This window comes from Caloenas nicobarica, chromosome 12, assembly GCF_036013445.1.
Source record: "Caloenas nicobarica isolate bCalNic1 chromosome 12, bCalNic1.hap1, whole genome shotgun sequence".
Classification (NCBI taxonomy): Eukaryota; Metazoa; Chordata; class Aves; order Columbiformes; family Columbidae; genus Caloenas; species Caloenas nicobarica.
In genome coordinates, this window is record NC_088256.1 from 5,315,145 (window position 1) to 5,328,508 (window position 13,364).

The following is a 13,364-nucleotide window of genomic DNA, read 5'->3' on the forward strand; positions in this document are numbered from 1 at the left end:
GCTTGAAGCATCAGTGAGGACGGTGTTACCTAGCGTGCAGTCAAAGCTGTGAAAGTATGAAAAATTGTTCAATTTAGCAAAATTTCTTTGTGTAAATCAAATACATAATATCGATCATTTCCAGGCATAGTTATCTCTTTGTGAAGAAATCTCTGTTACATACAATGGGAGGCACTTGCAAGCAGGTGAAGTCCTTCAAAAGATCTTTATTGTCCTTGAGTCATACTTAAACAACTTGCCAGAAGACAACGGGAACAAGCAACAACTGTGTGAAAGGGTTTGCACTCCACGTCAGTGAGACAGAAGAAGAAAAACAAGATTAAGAAGCACACAACTAAAAATGATCTGCTCTAATGTGCTCTAACAATCCAGGTCCTGCAACAACGCGAGGCGTTCAGCATTTTAAGAACTAATAGGCATGACTTGAAGCTACTGTAAAAGCTTTTTGGAAGTCTCACTGCTCCATGGTCTAGATTGATGCCATCTTCAAGTAGGGATTTAAATGGATCACTCTCAGTGTTGAAATTATTACAAAGCAGCATATATTTTAAGTCAGTTCTGCTTATAAAAGGTAGCACTCAGGTTGGTGTTTAAATAGCACCAGGACAACAGCGAGCTTTGTCTTGTTGCAAGATAATTTAAATTTGTATCAATAGATGCCTGATAATGAGAACTGAAGCAGGAAGGCCCTGTATGATTTTGTTTTCCTGCATATTTGCCAAAATGTCCCTCTCTAATGGTTTATACTTATGTTCACCCTATCAATTTAGTCTTTGGCAGAATATTAGAGGGCAGGATGGAAAAACATCCCCTTGAATAAAAAAATCCCACGCACTAGGCAGCAATTCTCTCTGCTTTTATCCTATGTCCATTTTAAGAAAATATAATTTTGAAAACCTGTAATGATGGTGACTCAACTACCTTGCCAGGTGGCTTATGCAGTAACTGAATTCTCCTCAATGTGTTTTCTGTTCATACCTCACCTGGATGGCTTTTTGCTTTAGTTTTTGACCATGAACTCCTACGGTCCACAGAAAGCAGGCATTTGTATCCTCCCTGAAGACTCTGAACTAATACTGCAATGTTAACATATAATTTTCATCCATCACTTGTCACATCCTCAAACAGGGATTATGACAATTAACTATAAATAACAAGAAACCCTGATACATCGCACCTCTTTATAAATCAAACACGAACTTTCTCTTGGGTTGTTCTCTCTCTGGAACCAGATTGAGATGTTCTGACTGCATCTTTAACTGGCTTGTCTTGGTCTTGAGTTACGAAAAATTCCACAATCATATTTTCACTTAGAGAAACATATTCACTATGATAAAGTGCAAAAGAAGTGCAATTTCAGACAGTTTCTGCTACACTTAATGGGCGCTACACACAGAGCTTTTACATATGACAGGCTTTGGCACTTAAGAAATGGTAGTGTTTAATTGTAAAAACTTGTGCAACAGCACTACTTGTCCTTTCTCATACAGTGTTAGTAGCAGAGTGTCTTTTTAAATTAAGAGAAGTAAGTAAAAAAAATACCAGTGTTAATTTAAAATAGGGTTCCTTACATCAGGCACTTAATGTCATGGACTTACTCGTACACAGTTGTCCATCCATTTTCATCGCTTTTGGTTGCTAAAAGCCCCGTGTTTCCAGGATACGTCATCAGAGCCAAGTTGTAGCCTTGGGCATAAACCCTTTTCAGAACCCCGTTGCTGCTGATTGTCAGCCAGTAGACCTGGCCCCCCGGCACCACGACCCACAGGGGCAGCCCGCTGGTGTCCCTGCGGATGTGAACCGAATTCCCATTGCTGCTGGTGATGGTGCCAATGTCCCCTTCGCCGCTGTAGCTGAAATTGTAGATGTAGTCCCTCGTGATGAGGTTCAGCGTGTGCAGGTGGGTGCCGTTGATGGTGAACTGATACAGTTCTTGGTCCGCTGGGGACGCGATCTCGTACAGATTGGTGTCACTGAGGTGAGCCTTGTTCCGGCTGACTGCACGGATGCGAACATTGCCAAGGTCTGCTACGTACAGGGTGTCATCAGGAGAGACAGCTAGAGAGGAAGGTGCTTTCAGCTTTGCATCTTTGGCATATCCACCATCACCTGGAGGACAAAAGGTAATTTTAGTAACCTTTAATGTTCATATTTAAACTGATCCCCATAGCCTGACACCCTGCTACTCCTCAGTATCATTTACAGGTCTATAAAACAGTATCTTCTTCCAACTAATTACATCTGTATTATCTAAGGCTGGCATAATTCTAAATCAGTCTCGGTGAAGACGAACAAGAACAGAAATTATCTAATTTACACCACTTTTGCTAAGGCCAAAACCCTGCTGCTCAGGAAAGCATTAATGGCAAAATTGTGAAAGAAAAAAAAACCCACGACACCTGAAGTTTAATTTCCTACTATTTGTCTGGTGGCATTTAGTTAAAGTAGAATCGTCTTATAAATAAAACAAAGGGAAAATAAAACCTAGCAATTCAGCTAAAATTACACTGAAGCAAAGATTAGTTTATACTTATTAAAAACTCAATACAACAGGAAAGCAAAACGAGAATTATGGTCAAACAGGGCCTTGAGAAACCACCCCTTCCAGTATCACTCGATAATTGATGTGGTTTGTGTATTTTAAGGTTTGAGGAGAATATTTGCATTATCATGGGCTGCATATGCATATTAAAATGACTTTACATGAGCAGGATTTTCTGTAACTAGCAATAAAGCACATTAAACCTCATTCTTAGAGAAAAACACATTACCGTTTGTATTGCTGCTTTTCTCCTGATTGAGAAACGAAATTTGGTGCAACTTTTGAGCGTAGTCTATGCTTCCTTGGAGATCGACAAATTAGCTGGTCTTCTGACCCTTCCTCTCACTAGGCCAGCACTGGCACAATCATTAGATTTCCCACAGTTTTTAATTTTTCAGCAGTGAGGGCAGTTTCCCTCAATAGAACCCTGAGGAGGATCCTTTTTGGCACTGCTCTACCATAGCTGTAACTGAAGCTGGCAGCACTTGGCAAATGCACATGAAGTTTTGATTATCATTACAATGCTGGGTCAGCAACTCATCTTCTCTGGAAGACCATTTACATTTTTTTCTCTCCATTCTTGACATACTTAATGTTTTCTTGTCAGTAATTAACCTTTTACTTGAAATGGGAGGCTTAAGAATTACGATGACATTATGGAGCTGGACACAGTGGTTCTTAGAGATGACAAGATGACAACATATTGCACACCTCTGTATATGGGAGTGCTGTCCTTTGCACCATTATGAAATACATGTTTATGGAAAAAAAAAAAAAAAGAGCCAATGTTTTTTGGTGCATGCAGAGCAGAGGAGCTGTGTTGCTGAGGATGTCCAGTGGTGCAGAGGGGGCCTGGCACTGGCTGTCCCAGTTTAAAGCACACATAGAAGAAGAAATTCCGAACATCATGTGTTTGCATCATTTTGCTGGTTGTGCAGCATGACACAAGCGCCGGGAAGGCGTAAGCCAGTGTTTTTCACTGGCTATGAAACACCTGGATGCCCTCCTTGGTGAGAAGGGCTGCCTGATCCAGTGCACCCTGCACTGGAGCTGGTACCATCGTCAGCATGGGCAAGCACAGCTGACACAGAATGGCAGACTTGGAGCTAATTTTGAACAATGTGTAATCTCCATATCAAAAGAGGAAAAGCTAAGACCACCCTGAGGTTCCTCCAGTTGTAACTGGAAGACTCACATCTCTGCATCCAATGGATTAAATCCACAAAGAGCAGCTGGTGAGCTTTTTGGCTTTCCAAGGAAACAGAATCATCGCTCGCCTCTCCTTTCCCTTGTCACTTTGCTAATCAGCAACTATTCCAGGAGATCCCAACAGGAAATACCAAACATTGCCTTACCTGAAAAACAGTCACAATTCGGGTCAATCTTGCAGTCACAATCTGACGGGGCTCCAGCGATTACAGAGATCTCACCGTTGGTTGTGACCTGCTGTATACGGTTGATCTTTCTTTCATCTGTCTCTGCAATGTAGAGTATCCCGCTGTGAGACACAGCGATGGCCCTGGCCGACTCCAGGGTGGAATGGACGGCCACCTTGCTGACGATGAAGTGGTCCATGCCCGGCACCTGGCAGTGGATGGGGCGCCCTGCAATAATTCGCACACGCCTGTTCTCAGAGATCTGCAGGACAATGTTGTTGTCCAGGACATACAGTGAATTGTCGAGAGGGTTCACTGTGAGGTCTGTTGGCCACTCTAACCGCACCTGGAAAAACAATTAAGGGGAAGGCGGAGGCGGGGGCGAGGGGAGAAAAAAGAATGATTAAGACAGTAAAGCAGTTTCATTCAACCATCTCTCATCACTGTGTCATCAAGGCACTCGATGGATTCACCCAGTACTGCTTCTCTGTTATGTGCCTTTAATTGGGTGTGGCCGAAGAAGTTTCAACAAGTATACGCTTTTCTGAGGTCCAGCTCCAGTGTGGAACAAAATTTAACGTGAAAAGTAATTTAGCACCCTCTAAGAGGTATTTGCACAAGTCCATTAAGGTGGGAACTTTATTATACCTATGCGGTCATGCAAATAAACACGCACACACTTCATGTCATGCAACATCAGCTAGAAAATCTTCCGGGTCTGAGTGTTATCATTTTGAGGTTGCAGCCAACACTAGCGGAGTGGAAAACAGCTAGAGGTTGTCGATGTCCTAACACTTTAATTGACTGTTAGTACAAAAGGAAAATGACATACTAGAAGAGCGCCACATACTTCCACAATTTATTTACTAAGCAAGAAATGTTAATAAGACTTCCATGCCGTATGAAATATAAGCTTGTTAATTCTTTGTAACATAATAATACACCAATATAGCACATTTCACATGATACAACAGCCAAGCCATAATTACTTGTAAGGATTTTGCTCTGTGAATTCAGTATTTCAGTCATGGATTAAGTAAATTCTTCATATATACGGTTAGTTTTGCCTTTTTCCCTGCAGGTGAGGGTGTTAACCAAGCAAAGTTTCCAAACCACGCTGGAGGAAATGCTGGGAGAATGACCTCACTCATCTGACACCTCTTGCACCAGGATCTGGAGGAATTAAACATGCTCCCAGTCAGAGGTGGGGCAGCCTGTCAACCTGAAAGACAACCAGTATGTGGCTGCTGATTGTAGCATGCACTGTGAGGAGATGGCTGCTGTTATCTGAGTGCAGTTTTTCTGGACTAAATATTTCGGTCATCAGAAGAGAATAAATAGCAGTCTAAAATGTAACGGTTTTATCTGCTTTATATGTCACGGAAGCTTCTATTATTTCCCTTACTGGTTTTATTGCTGTTTTTGCTCATTTTTCCACTGTGCTAATTAAAAGATCTATGAATCTAGAGACTGCAGATGCTAATACAATGCTCAGCTCTGAGGAATAACATATGGTGGAGCGTGTGGCCATCGCAAGCCACCTGCTCGCCTGGAGTCAGCTCGGGAACCAGGCTGGAGGCCAAGTCTCCCCCTTCCTCAAGCATCAGTATTTCCTGAATAATCTCATTTCCAGAAGTACCTTGCTGGTTTGATAACTGATGTGAGGGCATTGTGGCTATCGTGCCTCGCCCTGCGTGGTTACGCGGTGCACCACACAATTATGACAGCTCACGGAGTAATCGAATTCCTCCCCGTGCCCAGTCCATTTTACTAGACAGCGCACCAACTGACATTAAGACTAATGCTGCTGGGTTCAAGATCTCTTCTGAACCAGGTGGGAGAGTCCTTCCAAATGATGATAAGTGCGGTGAAACAGTTGGAAACAGGTTTCTCCCATAAAGGTGCTGATGTCTGAGCGTGTGTGACTGCCCAGATTCCAGCCGCTGTGCTCAGGCTGGTTAACATGCTGCTGTTAGCTCGTGCTTCAACTGAGAGCTCACTGGGACACCAAATAAACCTCTTTAGTTAGCACAAAAATCTCTACAAGGCTATCTTCAGGAAACTTGGAAAAAAAACATATTTGCAATGCACCTTTAATGCAGAACATTTGATTGCTCTATCAAAATAAATGGATTATTTTTAATGGAAAACAGACATCATCAACTTTAACAGCCTTCTTCACAGATCACTTTGCTGTAAAAATAATCTTTGATTAACCGTAACTAGATTATTAGTGATAAAAACTTTGGGCTGTGACTATCTATTTTTGCCATAATGACTCTGCATAGCACCTGCCATGTCTTCATAGCTGGTTTTGCTCCGTGGACCAGCCACACTGCCTTTGCCCACTGAATAATGTGAATTCCTCCCACTGTGCACATATGCCTGGTCTCTTGCAGATAAACAGGGACTGGTTTGGGTCAAAACAACTTTTTCTCTGGTTGATTTGAGGCTGATTTGGTTTATTGAGATAGAATAAACTTTTATGCAACTGTCCATTTCACTTGCAGCAATGTCCATAAAGCTCAGACTGAACAGCTGTTAACTGCAAGCACATTCGTTTGCATACTGTTTACATCTGTAAATCTAGCTGCATTATGGTAAAAAGAAATAAAATTTTAGTTGGGAACATCTAAACCATTTTGGTTACTACACCAGAACCACTGCCTACCTCTCTGGTCTGCAAAGCTCACAGAAGGCACGGCTACAGCTTCTCCTGCCTGGGTTTAAACCATCATGGATGTATCAAGGGTTTATTAATAACCCCAGGTGAAATACTAAAGCTAGCATGTACCTGTCTGGAGATCGCAGCACAAAAACCAGCTGCTGCTCACCGTAAGCTTATGCCAGTGCAACTGGAGGGGGGCGGGGGCGGAGGGAAAAGGTAAAATAGGCCAATTAAAATCAAACATACATACAAACTCAACCCCCTGAGCATTTCTAATCTGAAGAATTTCACAGATTTTGAAAAAAATCTGCAGCGTTTGTGTCAGGATGAGACTTCAAGGGATGTTGAACAGGTGCAAGCTGGGGCTGCTGCTGTCCCACCCCGTCCCGTCCCCCGTGCAGTCCCAGCAGCACGGCCAGTGTTCATGGGCTCCGACAGAGAGCAGGTTCAGGACAGTTTGCTGGCTAAAAACTAATCATCTAAATCATGTTAAGCTGGAGTGTAGCTGTACCCTCAGGTTCACTGTTACCTTGAAAAGTCACCGGTTGTTTCTTTTCTTTTAAAGCAAGCTGCCCTCTGGCAGGTTTCTGTGACCAAACCATCAGTTGTGCTTCATTCAGAGCCAATAAACACGTTACAGAGAAGCCCTTCAATTCTCATCAGATATGACTGTGGCTATTAAAAAGTTTTTTCCAGACAAAACCTCAGTTAGGATTAGAATATGAAATCAGTTAATACATATTTTAATTTGAAGCAGTACTTCATAAGCCCCTGTAGGAAGTCCTGTCCCATTTATGTATAATTTTCTTACAACTCAAAATTGGGCTGATTGGAAGTGGTTTTGCTTATATTTGATGGGGGTTTTTTTTGAGCAGTGTACAGAAATGGCATTGCTGATTATCCCATTATAAACAGACAAGCAGTCAGAATTCTTCGCAGACTGAAATTTTCAGGTGACAATTCTGGTTTGGTTCACTGGAGACTGAGAATATGCAATGAAAAATCACTGCTGAAACAAGTGAACCCTTGAGCAATGAGACCTTTTGCACGTAAGTATTAACATGTCAACTTTTCAGGGAATTCAGCATTTAACTGTCAAGATAAAGGCTCCAGCTATATCTAATAATCAATCTCTCATTTGAGAAGTGCAAAATTAACACCTACTGGTCTGGCTTTTTAATACATTTTTTCATGCCAACTGTTCTGGAAAACACAAAGTGCACTAAAGTGGCTTCAGTTTAAATGAATTTTCACTGGGAGAACTAGATTCAGGTAGTTAAATAGCTCTCAGACCCAAATGGTATTTTTTTTTCTTTGTTTCTTTCTTTCAAAAGATGCATGTGCTTATATAACTATCCATCTACCTGTCTCTCTGATTTTGATTTTTTTTTTTTTTTACAGCAAAGCTTTACAACTAACTAAATAAATAACATGAGTTTTTTGCAAAGTAGCACTGATAGGAGAGCCTTCATTCAGATTCTTCTTAAACATACATGCCTGCACATGTACACACATTTAAATGATAGTTTGTGAAGAATACTGTTTCACTTTTTCTTTTGACCATGTGGTTAAAACTTTCTGCACACGTTGCATGACATTTTATGGCTGTGGCATTTTTGGTACTATTTTAAACAAATCAGATCAAACAAATTCTCCTGTTCCTATCAAAGTAAGAAAAGTAAAGAGGGAAAAATTTATCCTTGTCTGTAGATAAAGGTTTCAAGCTTAACTGTTTGGTTGCAGGGGTAAATTTCAGTGGGATAAGTTTCATTTATCATGGATTAAAAGAAGCTGCATAAATCCCTAAAAAGGCTTCACTATTGCTTTGATTTCTTGCCATGCATTGCTTGTATATTTTTGATTCAATTTCATGTAGTAGCATGAAATTCATGCCAAAATTTTTCTGATAGTCCTGACTGATGGATTACTTCGTATCTGTACTGCTCAGCTTGAAGTACCTCTGTTTCCGTACCTTTATTCAGCTCTGCGATTCGCCTTTGCAGACCTGCTCATAACATCCTCCATATTTCTCTTTGGCTGCTGACTTCCTTTTTCCATCTCCTCTCATTTATACTCACTTCAGTTGTTGTTTCCAGGCCAAACTCGTTTACTCACCGCAATGTCTTTCTAAACAGCGTTTTTCTCTCTTCCCATCCCAACCCTCCTTTCTCCTTCCTCTGTGAGAGAAATGGCTCTGAGGAAGGACCCTCAGGAGCGAGCCCGCAGTTTACAAGGCTGAAGGAAACCAGTTCTGCTTCCCTGAACTTTTTACAGGATGTCTCACTACATGTATTTCTATTTTCTCACAGTTGACAATCACGGATATTTTTTCCATCATTTTCTGTCAGTTTGCTCTCGCTTCTGGGCTCTTTCTTTTGTTGCCGCTGGTGCTGTCAGCTCCTCTCAGCAGCTTAGCTTCTGTCTTGGCGGCACACAGACACCGTTCAGCTCCCGCGGTGTGACACCGGGAACCCTTCCCGGCCGTGGGACTACAGCCTCCTCCCACGCTGGAGGGGCCTTTGTTTCTCATGCTCCTCGTGCTGCCTGCTATCAAATTCAGCATTATACAGTGCAGCTGCAGCAGTCTCTGCTCTAAACTTTTCCAATGTCGCTCTCTCTGCGTTCATTGTTTCCCAGTGAAAAACCCAGATAGATGAATTTTGCAGCCCTGGGCTGTGAAAGCAGCTGTGCCACGTTTACAGATGCAGCTCAGAGGTTTGAGGCCACCAGTTCTCCGGCATCACGGCTCGGGTAGTCTCCTCGCCGATCTGCCTTTGCCATCAATTATTTCCAGTGGATGAAGAGGACCTAGTGCAGGAACACAAAGGCAAGGCACCTCTCCGATGGTTTTCACTGCTTGTCTTAGCTTCAGTGGCCACAAGATTTGCTATGCTTTCACTTTCTAGCTCTCGTTTTGTTCCATAATTTATTTTTATTTTATTTTTTTTTTTCTGCTTCACAACTTCAAAGATCCTGTGAGGAATCTTGGGTCTACTAAATCGACAGGAAAAGTTGATTTCTAAGGGGACAGGTTTCATGCTGTCTTTATTGAATAATAGGGGGAATATTATCCAGAATCACATAAGCCCATTGACAATGAAAATCAATCAGACTTAGTCTGTTTAAACATGGTACCCATGGTTTATACAGGCTATGAAAGAAATACTTCGTTAAATGCTCAGAAGGAATTAACGAAGTATTTCGAGCAGGCTGGTACCTCTGAGAGGAGGATTCTTAGACTCTTCAATTAAAATATCTCAAAATAGACCATGAATTTGAATCTAACCCAAACACGGCTCCAGTGCTGGAGTAGGAATAGATGTCCTCCAAACACATCACTGCAGTGAATTTGCATGGCCAAAAGGATGGAGCAGGACCAGGTGGAAATCTGGCTAACAACAGGACTGTTTCTATTCTGCCTCGCTTTCTAACCTGCACTTCCAGGTACCGCGCTTGTCAGATGAGGTGGCACAAAAGTAATGTCGCATAAATCTTAATAAATCTCTCACTAGTTTTGGCTTCACCTTTCCCTTTTGGGCTCAGAAGTTCTGGATACAGAAAGCCAGTGTGCTGCCAATGCAGAAAAGGTGGGAGGAAGACCTTGAAAAGCTTTAATTGAGACAGTAATTAAAAGCTATTTGGGAACAGTGGAGGCTGGAGATAGTATGTTATGGTGTCTTTTGCTTCCAGTAACTATTGAGGTTCATAAAAGCACCCGGGCTGAAAACTGAGAGGAAGAGAGGATACATAGAAATAAAATTTCCAGAACTGAAAAAAGCAAAGCAAGTGAAAGCCCTGCCTTTGAGCAACACCAGCCGCTGTGGATGTGTCATCCAAATACTCTGACTCTGCCCTGAATCCTGAGTCAAACTCAAAACGAAAATTTAAATTAAATTATTGAAGTTAAAACTTCCTACAGATTTGTGCCCAGGAAGCTGTCTCTGACACCAGCTCTGCTCCTCGGGGCAGCGCTCCCCTGGCCCTGGGCTGGGCAGACAGACTGGGGAGGAGAAGGACGAGGAGCTGGGTGTGTAGGAGCCACAACTGCAAAATACATTCCTGCAAGGATCAGAACAAGTGCTATCTCCACAGCTTCCACAAGAAAATGCAAATTCAGTTCTGTGATTTAAGCTCTCCCTTAAGAGTTACACTATTAAACTCACAAATGCAACTTCTGCAAGTGAAAGAAAAAAGGATGGGAAAAATAGATGTTCTGCAATTCGTATTTATGGCAGGGCATCTTCTATGGCATATTCCTACAATGATACACAATTCAATAGTCATAGCTTTTTAAAACCCATTGTAAGAGTGAGCGAATTCTTTTCTAAACTGTAGCAGAGAGTTAAGCAAAACAACTATAGAAATTTTCAATTTCTATCTTTAAGTTACCCTTTTTTTCCACATGGATATAAAAAGACCCTAACTAGCTGTCACGCTGCATTGAAAGCAAACACATACTGCTGTTAGAGTTGAAATAGCTAATAAAAAAAATTAGACACCTTGCATTTTGCAGGACAAACAAGACAACTGCATTCCATGCAGCAATCCTTCTGTATGAGTATTCACATTGATTAGATACTTGCAAGAAAACGCACTGGAGAGTGTTTGATTCTGGTCTGAGACTGTAAGCAGGCACTCTGCTTTAAATTTATGTCAGCTAAGGGCATTAGTTACTGATGTGATGCATATTTGGATGCGCATTATCAGACCGTGCCAGAAAAGCTTACAAGGATGAAGTATAGGACTAACATTTCTTCAAGCAAAATTCAAGAAATACCACTCAACTCAATAATGTATCTCAAGCCTGAGATGGATACAACCTGGATGTAAAAGGAGAAGCACTCGGTTTTCTTGCATTCCTAAAAGGTTCTAGGCAAAGATTAAAAAAGTGCACCTCAAATTAGGTTTCCAACAGGTTCCTAATTAGATTTGATTTTCAGTACCTCTAGATCTAGAAAGGCATAGAAAGGCTCCAGACCTAGAAGGGCTCAGGAAAGCTCTACAAAGTCTCTTGCAAAACAAAAAAGGGGTGGGGGACAGGGACGTGCAGGAAGCCCTAGAAGGGGTCTCCGCAAAGTTCCATTATATAATCGGAAAGAGTCCATAAGGGCTCTGGATCTAGAAAAGCCTGCCATGCTAGAAAGGGCTGCAGAAAGGCTCCAGAGAAGCTCTGAGAAAAAGCTCTAAGAGGCTTCCAAACCAACCCAAGAAAAAGATCTAGTGAGTCACTCTAGGCATGTTCCAGAAGCTATGAATGGCCCCCTCTCCCCTTTGGCTCCAAACAACTCTAGATCTAGGAAGGTCCCAGATCTAGAAAGGTGCCAGATGTCTTCAGAAAGGCTCTTGACATCTCCAGCAAAGTTCTAAATCTCTGGGTCTCAGGCTCTCAGCAATTTCCAGATCTAGAGAGCAACAGGAATCTCTAGACAGTACTAGATTAGAAATGTCCTTTAAAAATGTCTTATTTCCTTTATTCCTTTGAACAAAATCCCAACAGACTGAAGCAAATAGCATATTTTAAATCCGTCTGAATATGAGCATACAAAAATCATTTCACAATGAAATTAGTTCCTTATCACTCAGCTACTTACGCCAAGTTTGAACCATTTGACATCTCCTGATTCCCCAAATGTTTAGCACACCTTTCATGAGCCCTGCAACACACTTATTATAGTTCATGGTAGTAACTGCAAAAACCACATTGGTTTTTTTGTCACTATTGATATGGACACAGAAATATAACTCTGAACTGGCAAGAAAAATAGAATAAAAAAGATATACATATGGATGGAGGACCTAAAGGGTTTTCCATCATATCGTGACTTTCCCCAATGCTCACCAGAGACAGTTACATGCTGTTCAGTTTCCCATTTTGCTTTGAGCAGTTGATTGAATGGCTATTGAGTGATATTCAGGCACTTATGATTTTTCCTGCAATGTGACCTACATTGCTAAACTTTATAAATTTATTCTCCAAGGCAGTGTATCATTTTGCATGCCATACCCATCCCAAAGGAATCTATCAGCAGGAGATGAGGCCCAGTTTGTAAAAGATGAGTGTCCTTCAGACATTTTTTAGCTAATTTGTTTGTAAATGTGAGTGTTATTGTCAGAGTAACATACTGCATAAAACGGTGCTTTCTATCATTCTGTTTGTCTCTCTTACTGGCCTAAACTTCGTAATGCACAGCTATAAACGTAACCTCTGTATGGCATGCTACAAATGGATACAACCAATTTCTGTCTTGACATTTGCATTTTTTTTCCTTCCACTGACATAGCGTTTTCTCTTTTTTGTTTTAACTCGGCAGAAGCAAGGGTAGAAAAGATGCTGAAGCAAACATGGTATCACAAAGAGGGGACATCAGGCATTCCCAGCTGTCACGGCCCAGCCTGCAGCTCCTGCCACATCACTTTCCGTGGTTGTCACAGCTTCCTTTCATTTGACTTCAGCAGCTTGTAAGCAAAACTCAGGGCAAACTTAGTCCTAATAATAATACTGGAGACATCACTAATACCTCCAGAGCAACACTTCTTGGTACTAAAACCTTCTCAGTCTTTGTTTATAACCCGAGAAATACCCAGACAGTGAGGGAACACCATCTGCTAGAGTTCCCCCATGCTGACATGCTTCAAAGTCCTGCCCTTTGTCAGCTCTTACTATGACAGTGCTGTTTTGACAGGATCTGCAGACTTTAAGGTTCCCCTTAGCACCTGGAGGAATTTGCAGGCCAGAAGTATCACTACGCTGACTATTTTGATGCCCTTTCTGCTGGTT

The 13,364-nt window shown here is 41.7% G+C and overlaps 1 protein-coding gene across 2 annotated transcripts in view; it reads right to left on the reverse strand.

The window, feature by feature from the left end:
- TENM1 (teneurin transmembrane protein 1) overlaps positions 1-13,364 on the reverse strand; it is a 240,286-nt gene that overhangs the window by 19,901 nt on the left and 207,021 nt on the right. For both annotated transcript variants that reach the window (XM_065643703.1, XM_065643702.1), the window contains 2 exons: positions 3,898-4,264; positions 1,599-2,109 (listed from right to left, as the gene is read on the reverse strand). In XM_065643703.1, coding sequence (XP_065499775.1) covers positions 1,599-2,109; positions 3,898-4,264 — 878 coding nt within the window. The remainder of the gene's footprint in view (positions 1-1,598; positions 2,110-3,897; positions 4,265-13,364) is intronic.